Genomic DNA, 20,373 nt, shown 5'->3' on the forward strand with positions numbered 1-20,373 from the left:
AAGGCATATGCAATCCCAGAAGAAAAGAAAACAATCATGTTTGGTCTGAATGTACTGTATATATTTTGAAACAAATTGGCATAAGACACTCGCCTCCATTCTGGTCACAGTCAGAGAAGTGAAAGGGGGGTGGACCAAGCATTATGATGAATGATTATGAAGGACCTACTGTTATACCCTGTTCAAACACACCATGTCCTTCCTGCGTTCAGGCGACCACAAACGATTGGATGGTGAAGGTGTGCAGGTGGACACTGTCCATCACCCGCCAAGTCCACTCAGGAGGAAAAGGATGTTTTGTTAAATAGTGATACCAGGCCTTTGGTATTTGTGTGGTCAACCAGACACTTTTAATTTCAAACTTGAACAATGATCATTTAATAGCTGTCAGCTGATTATGCGAGTAGTACACTGGGGGTGCCAGGTGTTTCAGAAGAGTCCAGGGGTTCGACCCTCTGTAAACACGCTCCTTTTGGAGGTGGCATTATTTTTATCAGACGCAGCAGCCATTCCTGCCCTGGAAGTGCCCAGAGGAAAAACAACATAGTACACACAGTAATCTCAGGATTGCTTGAAAAAATTACTTTAAATGTAGATAATATTTGAATATAGGTAGATAATGTTTGGTTGATTTAAGGGGGGGGGGGGTAGCAATAAGAACTTAAAACTTAAAAGTTGTTACAATCAGGAGGTCTCAGCTCACTAGCTAGGTCAATAGAGAACCAGTTACACATGCAAGAACATAAAAACAAAGACAAAATTAAAACCTCAAATTGAGATTATATCCAAATTGGTTTGCCCATAACTATACCGAATGTGTCTCATCTTTTTCTGACAACACTTCATTCTTTGAAGAAAGGAAAAAGTTGAAATTTAATTTTAAATAAAATGGCAAATTGACATTATTGCACATGAGCAGAAGACAGTAATACTATAGAACTCTGTTCATCGACCCAACCCTTTCCTCCTCGGTGACTCCCCAGAAGCGCTCAGATAACACATTCAGAGAACTGGTGACGGACATGAATGAGAGGATGTTTCCACAAAAGAAACCGAAAGAAAAAGAAAACAGGCTCGGTAAAAAAAAACCTTGGTCTGAATGAGAGAAACAGGCGAGATGGCAGCAGAGATGAGGCCAGCAGAGATGAGGCCAGCAGAGATGAGGGTAGAAAACTTACATTGTGCTATAATGTACAGTAAATGGCTGCATAAGTGCTTTCTTAAGCTCAAGGAAAAAAAAAAACATTTTAAAAAGGTATTTATTGTTGAGGCATCTTTTCATTAAAAGTTAACCTGTGCTATCCGCTTGGGGGGCAAATGACGCAATATCCCAACTACTCAGGTCCAACCATTTCAAAAAAGAGTAGGATAGAAATCCTTCAGAAAAAAAATACAAACAACGGTTTATACTCCTCTGATTCTGTCGTTAGAAGATCACTGCTACATTAAAACGGCACATATTTATGTGCAACATCAGAAAAGGCTTTGAAGACAATTCCTCTACACTCTGCTGTCTGTTGTTGGTTGGTTGGTTGATTGATTGGTTGGTTGATTCATACACGTCCCGCCTCCTCATTATTGGTGTTGATTGGCAGTGTCCGGGTCCAATAACATGGCAGAGTGATTCAGTAAAACACCATACTGTAGGGTGCAGTGAGGTTAATGGGGAGGTCTCTGGAAGCGGCACAGAGTCTGGGGCGTCAGTCCAGGTTGGGCCTCTGTCTGACCCCCTCAGACAGGCCCATTCACCAAGACCTCTGGAGGCTGTGGTGTGTCGTCTCTGGAGGAGGAGAGGGAGGGAGAGAGAAGAGAGTGGAGGGGAGTGGGGTCAGAGACAGATATTATGGAGGTCAGGAGCATTGAAACAGAAGGACAAAAGGAGAGAGTGAGGGCTATCAAAACATTGTATAACCTCACACAGCAGAGCAGTTCTTCCTTTCCTGACTGACTAAAAATAAGTCACAGTAAATATTTCTACAGGCCTGCAACACTGGCTCCGAAGGCTCCCATTGTTCTAAACCCAGATGTGTGTCTTGGCTCCGACTCAACAGGGCAGCTAACTGAGTTTACACAATCAATAGACCAGCTGGGATATCTATTCAAAATTTTTTTTTCTATCAAGTACTTTTAGTAGTTTTGCATTTTGATGGACTTTGTGCTCTTAACAAGCCTATGAAACAACCAGGTACCTACTTCCTATCTGCCTGTATGGCGGGGCTGGAGGTTATAGGCGGCTGCTCTTGGGTCTTCGGGGGGGTGTCTGTGAGGGACAGCTTCTCCAGGGACACTGGGCTCTCCTCACTGTATGGTGGGTGGAATGGGGGGGGGGGGGGGGGGACAAGAGATTGTTTCTTTGTTATGATAACTTCCCTCCCCTTCTCCCTTAGCTAGGAAAAACAAACTCATTGAATCCAGTAATTTCAGCCCCTGTCCGGTGTACAATTACTTCAATGTGGTGATTATGGCTCAACTATAGATGCTTATGTAGATGAGGCACTATCTTCAGATATCTTTGGATAATGGACATTCTGTATTCACAGTGTCTGAGAAAGAGGCATTTCTAGTTTCTACAGAGAACACAAGGTTCTCAGTGCACCAACCTTTTGAGGTCTGCTGTCTTCGTCTTCTTGGCGTTGGGGCTGGCGCTCTTCGAGGCGGCGTTGGGGCTGGCGCTCTTCGAGGCGGCGTTGGGGCTGGCGCTCTTCGAGGCGGCGTTGGGGCTGGCGGTCTTCGAGGCAGCGTTGGGGCTGGCGGCCTTAGAGGCGGCGGCCTTGTCGTCCTCCTCGCTGTCCGAGCCCCCGGAGGAGCTGCTGTCCGAGGCCACCAGGGGCGCCTTCTTCCTCTCAGCTACCGGCCACACACCGGGAGAGGCGCTCGCTGCTGCTCCCCACACACACACGCACGCACGCACGCACGCACGCACGCACGCACGCACACACACACACACACACACACACACACACACACACACACACACACACACACACACACACGGTCATCACAAAACACACTGGTATGAAGCCCTGCCATGTAGCCCCCCCATCCCCTCCCCTCCCCCCAAAGTGGCGTCCTCTTCACTATCGTCCCATCCAGGAATCCGTGCTCAGACTTCATATGCAGTCCCAGTCAAACGTTTGGACACACCTTCTCATTCAATTGACTGGTACTATATTAAGTTTTCATATCTTTTCAGGTGAGAAAGTAACCATGTAGATTCCCAATATGTGGTCAGTTTATCAAAATGATGCGCTGCTGCGCCTTCGGCCGGGTTTGTTTTCCTGTTCTGTCCAGAGTAGCGTTGGCACTTCCTGCTTCACCATCACTGTCTATTATCAGAATAAACCAACTCAACTGGGAATCACATAACACAAGGCAAGATCACATGAAGGATTATGTTCTGATCGCTAACCTTTTTAGCACACGTCAATGGAGTTCAATATAGCAAAAATTAGCATCGCGGCTAGCAGATATTTTCCACGCTAGTAGTGAAAGAAATAAAAATATTTTCGGTTCATTATGAGCCTGTTGCAGGACATAAAGCCTACAATAATTTTACAACTTCTTCCGTTTAAAGCTGCATTCATTGATTTTATTTTACCACTAGATGGCAGTAAGGGAATCACGCAAACGTGTTTACAAACAAAACTGACATGGGGAGCAGAGCAAAGGCACAAGCCGGCTATTGACAACACAGGGAGAAATGCTGGAATAAGAGGCGACCGGTAGTGCTGAGTCATTGAACTAGGACACTGTTAGGACACTGGCTAGGACGACGGCTAAATGAAACAATCTGATATCTGATAGGTGGTTTTAATTAGTTTTGACAATGAGAGTAAAATGATTGCAGCTTTAATTAAAAAGCTCAGGAGCTTCAAGTTCCTCCATTGTGGTGTGTTGTGTCTCGTGTGACTATATACGTCACTAGAATGAAACGCTTGCTGCTCCCACCTCCCTGATTGTGCATGGAGAAGCGATACGGCTCAGTGCGCTGCGGGTAACATACAAACGCCGTCCTGTACCGCAGCGAAGCGGTCAATGGAAAAGCGGCCTCACATCTCCATACAAGTCTTCAACCTTCGAGATGTGACTGCTGGTGAAATACCGTCTTTGAAGCACACAAACACACTCACTGCTCTTCTCCAGGCTCGGTCTGGCTTGCTTCTCTGTGTTGGTGCTGCCGGGGGCGCTGGGGGAGCTGCTCCGGGGGCCGGTCTCTGTGCTGCGGGGACACAGGCGAGACTCAGCCACGCACAGCACTGACACGGCACCACTGACACGGCAGCCTGCAGCCAATCAAACTTTGACTTACGCGCCCACGTTTCATACAAGACGCGCATCAGAAGGAGAAGAGGTTTCTGACCTGCTGAAAGGCTGGAACTCGGTGAAGTTGGCCCAGCCCGTGTCCTGCGTGTCTCCCCCACTCCCACCGGGGGAGTCCCACCCTACCGGGCCGGGGGACGACGAGTTCCCCCCGGAGTCCCCGAAACTCGCCGTCCAGCCTGGACCTGGGGAACCAACATGCACGCACACACACACGCGCACGCAGACACGCACGCACACACACATGGTTTTGTAAGGCAACACCAAAGGGTAGTATGTAGGCTAATGTTAGCATATGAGAGTCTAGGAATCACGAAGAACCGGTTGAATGATTGAATGTGTATGGGATGTCGGGCCGTACTCTGCGCGTCCTTGCTCTCCTCCGCGCTGCTCTGCCCGGGGTCGTCGTCGTCGTCGTCGTCGTCAGAGCCCGACCCGCGGTCCCGCTCCCGACCCCCGTTCTCCAGGCTGCTCCGGGAGCTGCCCTCGGAGGTGTGGGACGCCCCGAACCTGACGCGCCCGCCCGGGACGGAGGAGCGAGGACAGACGAGGGGTAGGTAAGAAGAGATGGACGGAGACAAAGGAGACAAAGGAGGGGGGGGGAAGGGACACCGTGTTCAGAATCCGGGGCGGGTTGAACACAGCGGGAACACCTTCTTCTGTAATCTTCCAAGTGAATCATACGCTCCCGGGTGAAATCGTCAGCTTATTACCTTGTTCTGGACTTGACTTGAGTTGCATAGTTGATCTCCTTCTCCTCCCAAATGTCCTCCTCCTCTTCAGCATCGTCGAACTGGCGTATCCTCTCTTTACAGCAGGCCTCGAAGGCAGCCGCATTGGCCTGTGTACACGTACACACACACACGCACACACACAGACAGACAGACACAGACACACATTTCAAACGATAGCATGAGTTTGAATCTTGATTGTATTGAGGCTAGTAGAAATGATAAGAGAACAGAATAAACCAACAACTTACACTATTATCATCAGCATCTAGATTAAAGTTTATTTCGGCAATTCGGTCAAACGTGGCACTGGAGGATGGAAAGGGATATTGAGGGTCAATAAAAAATCCTGCCAAGCTACCTTTAGACATTATTACCCTTTACAAAAAAACCTTCCGAGACCTTTATTATGAGTAAGATGCTGCTCGATTCATGTGTCCGAGAACTTGGAAGAGGACTGCGTGAAAAGACTCACTTGATATTTTCGTCATGCTCACTGAATTCCTCATCATTGAACCCAAACTGATCCACAAAGTTGGCAGTCATCTGTTGGATCTGATAGTCTGAGAAAGCCTGAAAAACGATACATGACAATTTCAACCGTCTTACTGAGTGTTCCATCGAGCACAGTTATTAATGGTTTAGCCAACGGGCAGATGAACAGCATGCTGCCATGACGACACAGTAGCTCCTCCTACCTGTTGGAGTGATAGGTCGTTGGGGAACGGGCTCTCCATGTCGTCGTCCTCGCTGGACGAGTGGAGGTTATGGGTGCTCACCTGGAGCACAGGGGACAGGAGAAGGAATAGTCGGTCAGAGGGGGGAGTGACGAGAGTGTGTGTATGTGTGTGTGTGTGTGTGTGTGTGTGTGTGTGTTGTTCTCACCAACTCAACAGTGTTTCTTCTGTTGGTCTCCCTCAGGGTCTCGTCCACGAAGCTCTCCCAACGTCCTCTGCAGTCCTCTGGCAACTCTGAGGTCACAACACACACCACAGACCCATGTTAGCACACAACACAACACACCACAGACACAGGTTAGCACACAACACAACACACCAGACACAGGTTAGCACACAACACAACACACCAGACACAGGTAGGCACACCACACAACACAACACACACCAGACACAGGTTAGCACACAACACAACACACCAGACACAGGTTAGCACACAACACAACACACCAGACACAGGTAGGCACACCACACAACACAACACACACCAGACACAGGTTAGCACACCACACAACACAACACACCACAGACACAGGTAGGCACACCACACAACACAACACACACCAGACACAGGTTAGCACACCACACAACACAACACACCACAGACACAGGTTAGCACACAACACAACACACCAGACACAGGTTAGCACACCACACAACACAACACACCACAGACACAGGTAGGCACACCACACAACACAACACACACCAGACACAGGTTAGCACACCACACAACACAACACACCACAGACACAGGTTAGCACACAACACAACACACCAGACACAGGTTAGCACACAACACAACACACCAGACACAGGTTAGCACACCACACAACACACCACACCACAGACACAGGTTAGCACACCACACAACACAACACAGACACAGGTTAGCACACCACACAACACAACACACACCAGACACAGGTAGGCACACCACACAACACAACACACACCAGACACAGTTTGGCACACCACACAACACAACACAGACAGAGGTTAGCACACAACACAACACACCAGACACAGGTTAGCACACCCCACAACACAACACACCACAGACACAGGTTAGCACACAACACAGAGCAGAGGCCTGAATGTAAGGATGTTGACAATGGTGTGAAGGTGTGCAACCATGTGAGAAACACACACATATATACACACACGCACACGCACGCACATACGCACACACACACACACCTTTGATGAGGTCACTGATCTGGGACTGGACTGGTCCCTTCTCCAGATTCTGCACCACCATGTTGGCGATCCTGGTCAGATGACCCATGTTCCCTCTCCTGGTGCCGCCCTCTGCCCTGCGGTCCACAGACAGAATGAGAAGGACATGAATGTGTCCTCAGCACGGGGACAGCAGGACACAGCAGGACAACACTCGCTGTTAAACACAACATATTAAGAGTCCTACTGGATCTTATCGTTCTCCTCCCAGGCGTCCAGGATCCTCTGCACCAGCCGACACTTCTGGAAGAGCTGAGGACAGACAGGAGGACATGTTAGAGGACAGACAGGAGGACATGTTAGAGGACAGACAGGAGGACATGTTAGAGGACAGACAGGAGGACGCGTTAGAGGACAGACAGGAGGACATGTTAGAGGACAGACAGGAGGACATGTTAGAGGACAGACAGGAGGACATGTTAGAGGACAGACAGGAGGACGCGTTAGAGGACAGACAGGAGGACGCGTTAGAGGACAGACAGGAGGACGCGTTAGAGGACAGACAGGAGGACGCGTTAGAGGACAGACAGGAGGACATGTTAGAGGACAGACAGGAGGACATGTTAGAGGACAGACAGGAGGACATGTTAGAGGACAGACAGGAGGACATGTTAGAGGACAGACAGGAGGACATGTTAGAGGACAGACAGGAGGACATGTTAGAGGACAGACAGGAGGACGCGTTAGAGGACAGACAGGAGGACGCGTTAGAGGACAGACAGGAGGACATGTTAGAGGACAGACAGGAGGACATGTTAGAGGACAGACAGGAGGACACGTTAAGAGGATGGACAAGAGGACATGATAGAGGACAGGCAGGAGGACACAGAGGACATACAGCAGGACATGTCCCAACCACCCTACTGCCAAACATCAACCTCCTGTACCCGCGGGTCGGGCTACACCAGCTCCATCTCACCAGCGCCCCATCACCATAGACCTGGATTCCCTGCCCCTCTCTGAGACCTGGCATGGCGACGTTTATGTTTCTATAAACTAATTTTGCCCACCTGAATATGCCATTCAGCGAATTATCTCCCACCGCACCCCTATTACCATAAGGAAACAGTCAGGTGGATCTAATATGAAAAACCTGACATCCGTTCCAGTGAATATACCATCCAGGCCTACTAGTCAGGCGAGCCAGCCCTTTTCTCCGGAAGCTATTTCAATGGTGATCCTGAATGTCAGGTCCCTACCAAGCAAAACTTCTCTCATTAATGATCTTATATGTGAACGTAAATTAGACTGTATGTTCCCAACTGAAACCTGGCTAAATATAAATGGACCAGCAGCCCTCATCGAAGCCTCTCCTCCTAACTACGGCTTTTTTCAATCTATCAGAAGCGGGAAAAAAGGTGGAGGAACAGCCACCATAGCTACAGATGCCCTCAGCTGCAGGACCATCTCCTTTGATGATTTTACCTCTTTTGAATATCACGCTATTGTCCTAAAATGCCAGCCCCCAGTTCTGGCAGTAACCGTGTATAGGCCTCCCAAACAATGCCCTGCCTTATACAGAATTTTCAGAACTCCTGTCCATCATCCATACAAATTATGATAAGATTATCATCATTGGAGATTTCAACATACACGTGGACACTGAGGCGGAATCGAAAGCCAGGGACTTACTCCTTAAACTCCATGGATTTTACCCAACATATCACTGAGCTAACCCACAACCGCAGCCACACCCTTGATCTAGTGATTACTAAGGGCCTGACTATCACTGTCTCCTCTATTAGTGACCTCGCTCTCTCCGACCATTTCTGTACCTTCTTCACTGCATTGGTTCCTAAAGTCAAAAGTAGTACTGGGCGCAGAAACGTTATCTTACCTCCGCAGTAGCCGATAGTTTTAGAGAAATAATGACCACAAACAATTTATCAACTCCAGAAGTGGGGCCGTTAGGAACTATTGAAGACTTAGCAACCACCTTTAACACCAGAGTAAGGGCAGCCTTGGATTCTGTAGCACCTATTAAACTGAAAGGGATTACAGCCAATCATAAAGCTCCATGGCGAAATTAGGAACTCAGACCACTCAGATCCTCAGGTACTGAACCTTTAACAGTTCCAAAAGCCAGGACCAAGAAACACGAAGAGGCAGCTTTTAGTTTCTATGCCCCCAACCTCTGGGACACCCTACCGGAGTGCCTAAGAGGGCCGAAACAACGGAGGTCTTCAAGCGAGACCTCAAGACGTACCTTTTCGACCTAGCCTACAATCACTAGCCAGGACCTTGAGACACAGAAAGGCAGCCTCAAACCTACCTGTGAATCCTCTGTATACATTGGTGTTTATCCTGCTATGCACTGTATGTATATCAAGTAGTGTACAGAAGCTGGTTACCCTGAAACAGGCTTGTTCTGTTCTGACAGCTGTGTTGCTTCAATGGCTCAGTGTGCTACTAACCGTTTTCTGCCTCCCCTAGTGCCTCTCTCTCTCCCTCCTACCTTCTAACCAGGTCCTGTGGATGCCCCACTGTCGCCCGCAGACCACCCTGAGTTCGATAGATACCCCCGTGTCAGCTGTGGATGTCGTAGTATTTAGTAATCACACACACACACGTACACACAGACACACATCAGTCCACATCCGGCTTAGGCCTGGACCTGATGCTCTTAGCCTTTCTTGCTCTGAAAATTTAATTTAATGTAATTTATTGCTCTATAAATGTTCTTAGCCATTAGACAAATATATTCCAGGAGCTTGCTCCAGGTTGCCTGTTTTAATATCTGTGTTGCTTTTATGGCTCTGTGTGCTACTAACCCTGTTCTGCCTCCCCTCTCCCTAGTGCCTCTCTCTCTCCCTCCTATCTTCTAACCAGGTCCAGTGGATGCCCCACTGTCGCCCGCAGACCACCCTGAGTCCGATAGATACCCCTGTGTCTGCTGTGGATGTCGTAGCATTTAGTTAACACACACACACGTACACACAGACATACACCAGCCCACTTCAGGCTTTAGGCCTGGGCCATAGCAAACACACACCAGTATTTGCCATGTCTCTCCTATGATGCTTTTTTAAGCCTCTCTTACTCTGAAATGTAATTTAATGTAATATATTGCTTTATAAATGTTCTTAGCCGGTAGACAAACATACTCCAGGAGTTTGCTCGATCGCCTCGTTGAGAGGGGTCAGGGAAGATCGTATGCCCACCTCCCTTGTTCTCTGTAAAGCGCATTGTGTTGCCTCTGGGTATGAAATGCGCTACACAAATAAAGCTTTGATTGATTGATTGATTGATTGACATGTTACGGGACATACAGGAAGACACATTAGAGGATAGACAGGGCAACACACGTTAGAGGACAAACAGAGACAGGACAGGAGGCTAGGGGAGAGGACTGGAGGAGACGCTTACATGTGCCACCAGGGCGTGGTGGAGGGAGGTCTCTGGGTTGCTGCTCTTGCCCGACAACCCTCCCTCCTCCTCCTGTTTCTCTGGGCTCGCCGAGGGCTTCTCCTCGTGGTTGTGGAGGCCCGGGAGGGGCCGCTCCTCTGGGACCGAGTGGTTAAGGATGGACGCCACACACAGCTCCACTTGGAAGTGCAAGAAGTTATTCCAGGAGTATTTGAAGAAAAGATCCTGTGGAGAAAGAGAAGAGGAGTGATTGAGGGATTAGAAGCCTGCAAAAGAGCAAGATGGAGAATGAACCACAGAGAGAGAGAGAGAGACAGAGAGAGAGAGAGAGAGAGATTTCAGCAAGCCAATATACACCTGCCCTCGCCTGGATTCCCTTTAATAGGTTTCAGCTAGCCTAAAGATGCTGTTATCCTGAACTAGCACTTCCCCATGGTGGAGCTGCAGGCCAAGCTTGGTTTTAAGACGGTTTAAATGAATTTAAGACTTTTTAAGGCCTTTAACTTGGATAAATGAATATAAGACTTTTTAAGACTCAAGTATCCGCGGACACCCTGGAGAGAGACAGTGATTGAGAAGTAAGCAAGGGGGGGCCTGACAGTTTCGGTGTGTGTGTGTGTGTGTGTGTGTGTGTGTGTGTGTGTGTGTGTGTGAGACCAGTCGTACCAGTAGCTGGTCCATGGTAGTGAGCTGGCAGAGCTCCTGGCAGATGCTGGGAGCGTTGGTCTGCAGCAGGGCGGCCACCAGGCGGGCCACGTGAAGGCGTGCGTTCCCCAGCGGCTCCTCCAGAAGGCCAACGGTCGTCAGTATTGCACTTTTCTACACGGGAGGAACAAATGCAGCACGTGACATTACATACAGACATTACATTACGTAAATGGTAAACGGCAAAGCTCTCCATCTACCGGTTTATCTTCGTCCCCTCGACCCTCACCTATGGTCAAGAAGGATGGGTCATGACCGAAAGAACGAGATCACGGATACAAGCGGCCGAAATTAGGTTGGCTGGGGTCTCCCTGAGAGATCGGGTGAGAAGTTCAGTCATCCGGCAGAGACTCGGAGTAGAGCCGCTGCTCCTTTGGGTCGAAAGGAGCCAGTTGAGGTGGTTTAGGCATCTAGTGAGGATGCCTCCTGGGCGCCTCCCTAGGGAGGTGTTCCAGGTGTGTCCGGCTGGGAGGAGGCCGCGGGGAAGACCCAGGACCAGGTGGTGGGACTACATCTCCGCACTGGCCTGGGAGCGACTAAAGATTCCCCAGGCAGAGCTGGTTGATGTTGCCAGGGAAAGGGATGTCTGGGGTCCCCTGCTGGAGCTGCTGCCTCCGCGACCCGACCCCGGATAAGCGGATGAAGATGGATTGATGGATGTAAATGGTAAACGGACTGCACTTATATAGCGCTTTTATCCAAAATATTTTACAATGGCCTCTCATTCACCCATTCACACACATGTACGTACACACACCAATAGCGGCCAGCTGCCATGCAAGGTGCTAGCCTGCTCACTGGGAGCAATTTGGGGTGCAGCGTCTTGCCCAAGGACACTTTGACATGTGGAGAGAGGAGAGGAGGGGAGGAGCCGGGACTCGAACCGCCGACCCTGAGGTCTTGGACGACCCGCTCTACCTCCTGAGCTACAGCCGCCCCGAGTAATTTAGTCTTTTGTCCAAAATGACTTATAGACGTCCTGACCGTTGGGATCGATTAAGGCACAGACCTTTTCTTGGTCTCTTCTTACCTTGGGGGGGTCCAGGAGAAGCTGCTGGAAGTCCTTTAGATGGGGCTCAATGGCATGTAATATACTGCTGTTGACAGTGTAAGACCTTTCATATCCCTGAGAATACAGATCCATCAGCCCTTCCAACCTGAGAGAGACAGAACAGACAGCCGTTTAGGCCCAGACGTTGACCCGAGAGGTGGACGAATGTCCTGGAGAGATGGAGGAGAGAGAGAGAGAGAGACCCACTCACCCAGACCTCCTGGTCTCCAGTAAGGTAAGTAGCACTTGAGTTCCGTTGACAATGGAAGCCTCGTTCCTCTCCCCCTCGAACATGGTCTTCAGCAGACCTGCCACACTCTCCTGCCTGAGACAGACAGACACACACACACACACACACGTACGTACGCACGCACACACAGTGAGTTAGAGTAAGATTTTACAGTGCGACCTTCCCCTCCCATCAACTCCTGTGATTTGATTCCATGCCAACTTACGACTCTAGCACAGTTAATAAAGGGTCAGCCTCGACGTTCTCCTGCATCTGATTGGCCTGGTCTCGACTAAGGCGGATGATGTCGCAAAGTGTCTGGGACGCGTTTGATTGTCTCTGCAAAGGGAACCAAAGGTCAAACCGATCAGTATGCATCTCTGTACCGCCAGCAACTACGAGCCAAATATCATCAGGCGCGTGTAGTGTTGTTATGTGAGAACAGAGAGCGGGCGCTCACCTCCTCATCTCTGCCTGTGTGAATGAGCTCTGTGAGTCTCTGAATCAGCTTCTCCTCATTCAGCCACTGAGAGGAACAACGTACCATTCATGAGTCCTACTGCTGCCAGATGTTCAAATCAACTATGAAACCATCGTTTTTTCATGCGGAAATACATAAAAGGTGGCTTACGTTGAGGACCTCCTGCCTCAAGGGGGCGGGCTCCACACAGCTGATGAGGCGAAGTAGCAGGTCCATCATTGCAGACGCATCGATGTGTTTCAGCACCAGGCCTATGAAGCCATCCTTCTTCCTCAGAAAGGAGATGACCTGAGCGGCGGAGACGTGTTTTGTGAGAATTCTGAGTATTTGTGAGAAGTCTCGTCCGTGTGCCCATGTCCCATTCCGGGTCGATGAGCGTATTACCTGTTCGGTTTTCCTGGCGATGAGATTGCCGATAGTCTTGCTGAAGAAGCTGGCCAACAGCGGGTTGAGGGGCGGGTCTTGTTCCAGGAAGTGGTAGAGCGTCTCCAAGAGCGACTCGTCCCCGCCAAGCTTATCGTTGATGAGGGACACGTCTGATGTCAGGAGCTCACAGGCGATGTTCGGGAACCTGGGTGTGGAAGGAGGGAGAACGGCAATGTCCTTTTACAGTTACGCTGAAGGACGATCTGCGACTAATTTCTAGACTTCGCACCGCGTCGAAAAGCATCTCTCCATCCTGAGCCCTCTCTCGTCCGGCTATTCCACCCCCCCTTTCGCTCACTTGAAGCGGCTGCGCTCCTCCAGGTCGGCGGAGGGCTCTGTGGTGATGAGGCTGACCAGCTCCTGCATGCACTGGTCCTGGGAGAGGAAGAGGAGCAGCCGGCGGTTCTGGGCCTTGCACTCCTGCAGGACGTCGTCCTCCTCCATCAGCTCGCGCAGCGTCACGTCCTCCCGGTCCAGCAGCTGGTCGATGTGGGAGGTGGTGTGCAGGTCAAACTTCCAGAACATGGCGGCCGCTGGGACAGGGGGCACGACCCTGTGAGAGCCCGGGATAGGACGGAGGGAGGGAGGGACACGGGGGGGGTGACGGCACGAGGATAAGGAAGAGAATCGAGGTTGGCGCGGGCCAGAGAGAGGGGGAGGAGAAGAACACAAAGGAGAAGAGAGGGAGAAGGAGAGGAAGAGAGAGAAGAATTGAGGCACAACAGTAGCAGGGTAGCGCAGAAGGGGGGAGCAGGAGGAGGAATGAACATAATCGAGAAATCAAACGATGAGAACAGTTCCAGCTGGAACATCTATTCCCTTCTCTAAACTTTGGGACCAGATATTAACTACAAACACACAGACGTATTATTCCTGTAAATGTGGAAAAAAGGGGGAATATATAGATTCCGTCCTGTCGGGGAAAGTATATATATTCTCTGCGGGAATCTATAGATTTCCCACTTGGATGGTGAATGTAAACCTTAACTCCACATGGTTCGTCTATAGATTCCCCAGTGAATGTGGAGTTTTATGTCCGTGGAGGAAGGGAGAGGGGATACGGTTTCCTTCGTCACCCCCTCCCACCCCCCCAATCAAAAGTGTCATGTTTGCCCTGTGGGTAGGCGCATGCGATGGCAAAGTACCTCCTCCAACACTGCATGTAAAATAAAAGTCTGACAGGCTTTCATTCCAGCTTTCATTGTATGTGTCGTCTGGTAACTATTTACAGTGTTATTTAATGAACTAGCTATCGTTATTGTCGAAACATGAGTAATGTTAGGAGTAAGAGAGACCTCTTTAACGACAAGCTAGATGTTGATCTTAATGTGAAAAATAGCAACACAGTGACCATCAATCGTGAGACATCATGTATAGATTCCCTGTTACCGTGACATGTAGATAAACCGCGAGGAATGTATACACTCACCGTCCAAGTGGGGAATCTATAAACTCCCCAAAATGCAGGTAGTCTCGTGTTTTCATTGACATTTTCAATCACCACACTGCTCCTAGAATCTCTCTATATAATATATTCATAGTTCATATCTGGACCCAAAGTTTATACATAGGCCTATATACATATACAGTAGGCTATATAATGATTGAAATGTGTGTGACCAGCGATTGTTCCTACCAGAGGATGAAATGTGGGTATCTCTAATCAGACCTCCCCCACAGACAGGCAGGCATTTGTATTTGTGCAGACGGCAGAGAGCGTGGCGAGGCCTGGCATTTATCAGCATGGGTCTCCTCTTAAAACACGGGCCTCCTTAGTACATGAGACACTGTAGGGCTCACCATAACCTGAAAGAGAGAGAGAGAGAGAAAGAGAGAGAGAGAGAGAAAGAGAGAGAAAAAGAGAGAAAGAGAGAGTGAGAGAGGGGGAAAGAGAGAGATTTTCATTCTGGCATGACTGATGGGGCTATGCCATTTCTAACAACTAGGCTGTACTGCCAGCCATGCCAGAGCCATAACAACTGAGATGCTTAACAAAGCTGCTGTGATTAGTCATCCAGTCGTGACCTGGCATTCTAGATCCCCACCAGCAGCCAGAATGCTACGTCAACGTGTTTCTATCTTGCTCTCAATTTTACCAATGAGGCAATGATGTGACATACCAGTGCCCTGTAAGGCAGTATAACTATAACGAAACACTCAACTCATGATACGATACACGATATTGGGGTCACAATATCGATACGATATTATAATGTTTTTTAACAAAACTTGAATGAGGAATATATGGCTGGAAAATTTTCTTTTCTTTTAAAGACACAATATGTGAAACAATTACTGTTGTTTAAACCTCTAGTTCCATTTTGTAATGTTTTATAACTCGCAATTCATCTAGTTATAGAAGCAATGATCTGCATTCTATTGTCTTTTTCAGTGCTTTGTTTGAATAGACATGGGTGAGTTAGTAGGTGATAGTGGCACATTTGCAGCCAGTTGTGATATCACGAGACAGTTTTTCATCTCAACGATGCATATTGCCACGGTTTGATTAGCACTAAATGTGGCACGATGTTTCGTCACAGCCCTAGTCTAACTTCTAAGCCTGCAATGACTTTAAAAAGACAGGGCATATCGAACTAAATAAAACAATGGCGATGCTGAATCCAAAAAAACAACAATAAGGAGCTTCAGCAAACCTGAAAACAATGGCATTTAGGTCTTAACACAATAATGATTCACAAACAGATGAGCATATGCTGGCTGCCTGCAAGTCTCAATAAACAAACATTCCAGATGCTTCATTTGGATCTCATGGTGACATTCCCCACTGCAATTAGCCCAATTAACCTGCACTGTATTTTCAGATGAATATGGACTGCACTTAGGCTACAAGCTAGAATAGGAGATATTTACTAGGGTTAACCTAGCTGTCAAGCAACCAGTTATCACAAGTAAAACATTAATGCAGTCACTTTACAACTGACCACTTAGCTGTACTTAGCACTTACAGCAGAACACACCAGCCTTAAAGCATACAGTAGCCTATGTCTCAAACCGTATGCAGTGTTCACGTCCGGTGCAATGCATGCACTAGTCTTTCCACATTCTCTCATTCAAACGTCTATCTGACAAAGTTGTGGTTAGCTAGCTGCCGCCATTTCAAATGGTTTATATCAGCATAGCACTTAGCACAGTAAAGACGAGCCTAATAGAAAGCGTTAGGCTGTTTTATATTATGCCTGGCTGTTGTCAGTTTATCAAGGGCAAACATTTAGTAACAAAATTAAATCTGCTTGCTAATACAAAAGACTACAAGTGCTGGTAATAGGTTGGTACAAAGCACTGCTAACAAGCCTTCGCAAAACAAGACTGAAAAAGGAAATACAAGTGCTTCCTCCTTTTTCCATTGGATGACCCTGCCCTGCACTTGCGGCATCGTCCATCTGGCATACATTTGCAGAGCACACACACACACACACACACACACACACACACACACACACACACACACACACACACACACACACACACACACACACACACACACACACACACACACACACCACACACGTGCAACAATAACCTATGGAGTGCTCCCCATGGATACCAAACAGGAAAGCAAAAGCTTGGCTTTTCATCTAAAATAGAACTCATCAGGGGCAACTTCAACAAAAACAGCTCACTGGTGCATATGATAAACAATGAAAACAGGAACAAAGCTGAAGGGTAAGCAAATGGATGTTATGACCCAACAGTAGTCTGTCGTTGAGCAAGTCAAAGGTAACACCAGAGACAGAGAGAGAGAGAGAAAGAAAGAAAGAAAGAAAGAAAGAAAGAAAGAAAGAAAGAAAGAAAGAAAGAAAGAAAGAGAGCAATCGGGGAAAGGATATGTCTAAAACCTTAAGTGCCCCGCTCTGATGGATAATATAACTTGATTTCATCCTTTCATCCAAAAGACTGAAGACTGGTTAGGGTCTGGTATGGTTCCCTGTAGGAGAGGAACAAGAGGTAACACATTCCCCACATGCTAAGGCTGAAAGGGAAATAATAGTTTAATTCTGCACACATGAATGTTTCATCCACATCACAAATGGTGGAAATAAGAAAGAGCATCGCAACGGGCTCTTTCTGGTTAGTGTGACAATGAATGCAGACACAACTGTGTTCCAAGAAATGTAAACTGATATGGTGTGGCCTTGGCAAGAAATGCACATCGACAGCCCTGTGGTGGGAGCTCAGATTTCTGTTTACTTCACTACGACTAATGTTGGTCACTCTCTACAGTTGGCACTACTACAGCTATCTCTATCACTAAATTGCATTGCTGGCTTATTTATACACATTTTCGTTCATATGCTGACAAGTTACAGCGTTAGCTAACGCTAGCTAGCTGGCTAAGTAAAATACGCCAGACATTAGCGAACGTTACACTTATAAATAACATGAAACTGCAGTTCAGGGAACAAACTAGATTGCTAAGTTAGCTTTAGCTAGCTACACTAGCTAATCACTTACTAGCTAGCTAGCTGTAGATGTTGGGCATCTTGAGTCACAAACTTGTCGCCAGGGCCAACTTGGAATGGATGAATAGCAGCTGACTGCTCGCTGACTCGCTGTTAGGCCACAGAGGCACCCTGGCCGAGGGTTGTGCATCTTATACACTTAGTTTGCTAGCTAACATTAACTAGTGTGAGTTAGATATATGATCATGACTTTGTCAGCAACAACCCCAAACACTGGACTTCTGCAACTACGTTAGGATAGCTAAACACACGTTAGGATAGCTAAACACACGTTAGGATAGCTAAACACACGTTAGGATAGCCAACGTTAGACTCCAGCTTGCAACTCCTGCGGCCGATAAGGCTTTGTCCCACTAACCATGTTTAGCTAACGACGTTAACTAACGTAACTAATGTTACATATGTCATTGTAATGCTATCTAAATTTAAATACGATATAACGTTAACGTTACTTCACACAAACACATCCACAGACAACTAACGCTACCATAAAATCCACGGACGTTGGATGAGCAACTATCTCAGAGTGCACAAGCTAGTTTATCATGAGGCTAGCGCGAGTAGCCTGAGCTCACGGTCGTTAGCTAGCTGGTAGTTTGCGTCACAGCTTTAACTAGCTAGCTAGTAACAGTTACCTAGCTATCTTAAAAAGTATACTGGATACGTTTTGTCATCTAAAACCTACCTTAACATCTGCAACCTTGTAATCCACTGGTTTGTTGCTAGCTAGCGTAACTAGCTAGTGAACGTGACCGTCGAGTGTGCAGCTAGCTGGCTGGTTTGAGCTTGCTAGCCAAAACGGGATTTGTTTTGATGGGTCAGGATGTCAAGCAGTATCTGTCAGCCCAGTGCCTCTGAGAGGCTTTTTGTCAACATACAAGCAGTTTCCTTACATTAATAGCTAACGTGTGTATTAAATATAAAATAATGTAATTTCTATTACATTCATTACCGTTAAAATTAAGTCCAAACGCTAGCTCAACTCTTGCATGCAAAGCAGGAAAAACTCATATTTTCGAATCAAAATGGCGAATATGGCTGCGGGGGCGCGCACCAAACCGCTTAGTGCACGGGAGCGCGCATTGACTTCGAGCAGAGATGAAAGGTACATTCAGCGATTTTGTAACATACCAAAAAGGGTCACTAACCAAAATAGAGTAATTGAAGCAAATGCTTTCAATAGTCCTTACGAGCATGAACGAGAGCTAAACACTTTTATTTGATCGATATTCTTCTTCTTCTTCTTCTTCTTCTTCTTATTATTATTATTATTATTATTATTATTACTATTATTATTACTATTATGGTTATTATTATTATCGCTGTTATTATTATTATTATTATTATTATTATATTACAAATCTGTATGGTTGGTCAGACCTTATCTGGTAGAAGTAGTAGTAGTCGTAGTAGTAGTAGTCGTAGTAGTAGTAGTAGGTACTGTTGATTCTTGGGGGAATTGCACTGTTACAGCATTAAAAGACAACAAAATAACATAATCCAGTCTAGATACATTTACAATAGATACATAATATACAGAAATTGAAATAATAGTGCAAAAAAAGAATAACAGTTGGTTCCTTAGCATCAGAATCAGAGTATGATTATTGCCATTGTAGTTTTCAACATGCTTACATTGTGCAAACATGCCTACTGTAAATATGCCCTGTTTGTAAGTAAATAAATATACATGTCTTGTCCAAGGAGCCTTAGCACCCTCCGAGCTGATTCAGGTCCAGTAATGTGTGAACTCGTCAACACTGTAAATGAGGGAAACCACATGCTTTACGAGTATAAATAAAGGTTTAAATTGAAATGAAAGTAATCCAGTTTGATAGGTAACAGTTTCTGTATCAAGCCATTTTAGCCGTCTTCCGGTTCATGTTCCATTGCCCTAAAAAGCCTGTCCCAGGGTTTACAATGACTACAGGCCAGTGGCACTGACATCACATGTCATGAAGGTCTTCGATAGACTGGTTCTGCAGCGCCTTAGGCCCATGGTAAGTGACTTCCTGGACCCCCTGCAGTTCATGTACCAGGCCCGAATCAGGAAGCGCAGTGAAAGTTATGTTTCAACACCATCCTGCCCCTCTGGCTTGCAGGTAGCCCGTGACATGGTGGCCTGGATTACAGACTACCTCACTGGCAGGCAACAGTATGTCCAACTGCAGGGTTGCCTGTCTGATTCAGATCCAGATCTTTATTCGTCACATGTAAACATAAAGTGTATAATCACAGTGAAATGTTGCTGCCGGCTCCATGATGTACTCAGTTACAGTTAAGTTACGAATACGCAATTTAAAAATTGCACAATCAATTTATACAATATTCTGTAAAGACAAGATAGCGGTATGGATGAATACTCTGGGTATAGTAACACCATATACACTAGCTACAGTCATTTAGGTGCCGGATGGATTGGGAGAAGAAGCTCTTCCTGAGTCTCTCTGTGTTCGTCATGTGTGCGCGGTACATTTTCCCTGACCGAAGCAGAGAGAACAGTCCGTTGCTTGGATGGCTGGGGTCCTTCAGGATTCTGTTGGCCTTGGTCTTGCACCTCTTGGTGTAGATGTCCTCAAGGTGAGAGAGTGGCCCCCATAAGGTATG

At 47.3% G+C, this 20,373-nt stretch overlaps 1 protein-coding gene across 2 annotated transcripts; it reads right to left on the reverse strand.

Annotated features, from left to right (window-relative positions):
• Nucleotides 1–133: 133 nt before the first annotated feature.
• On the reverse strand, nt 134–18,784 carry ppp6r2a (protein phosphatase 6, regulatory subunit 2a). 2 transcript variants are annotated; one of them, XM_084447541.1, is made up of 24 exons: nt 18,719–18,784; nt 14,922–15,091; nt 13,584–13,838; nt 13,244–13,430; nt 13,010–13,147; nt 12,839–12,904; nt 12,605–12,717; nt 12,361–12,474; nt 12,129–12,255; nt 11,060–11,212; nt 10,394–10,618; nt 7,215–7,279; nt 6,989–7,104; nt 5,937–6,022; nt 5,750–5,830; nt 5,527–5,624; nt 5,303–5,360; nt 5,034–5,161; nt 4,682–4,830; nt 4,361–4,505; nt 4,131–4,219; nt 2,601–2,880; nt 2,194–2,301; nt 134–1,780 (listed from the first exon to the last, which is right to left on the reverse strand). In XM_084447541.1, the coding sequence occupies exons 3-24, from the start codon at nt 13,808–13,810 to the stop codon at nt 1,732–1,734; spliced, it is 2,802 nt and encodes a 933-aa protein (XP_084303667.1). In that variant the 5' UTR covers nt 13,811–13,838; nt 14,922–15,091; nt 18,719–18,784; the 3' UTR covers nt 134–1,731. The 2 variants fall into 2 exon arrangements, with proteins under 2 accessions (XP_084303667.1, XP_084303666.1); XM_084447540.1 differs by having other exon boundaries at nt 18,452–18,778.
• Between the last annotated feature and the right edge of the window lie 1,589 nt (nt 18,785–20,373).

This window comes from Borostomias antarcticus (genome assembly GCF_949987555.1).
Source record: "Borostomias antarcticus genome assembly, chromosome: 13".
Classification (NCBI taxonomy): domain Eukaryota; kingdom Metazoa; phylum Chordata; class Actinopteri; order Stomiiformes; family Stomiidae; genus Borostomias; species Borostomias antarcticus.

Bases quoted from the DNA above. Each gene is read 5' to 3' on its own strand.
- ppp6r2a (XM_084447541.1), bottom strand. From the start codon at position 13,810: ATGTTCTGGAAGTTTGACCTGCACACCACCTCCCACATCGACCAGCTG. The intron at 5,162-5,302 runs GTAAGTTGTTGG...ACGTGTACACAG, and splicing joins TAGATGCTGATGATAATAGT to GCCAATGCGGCTGCCTTCGA. The intron at 4,831-5,033 runs GTAATAAGCTGA...CGGGCGCGTCAG, and splicing joins CAAGTCAAGTCCAGAACAAG to GTTCGGGGCGTCCCACACCT.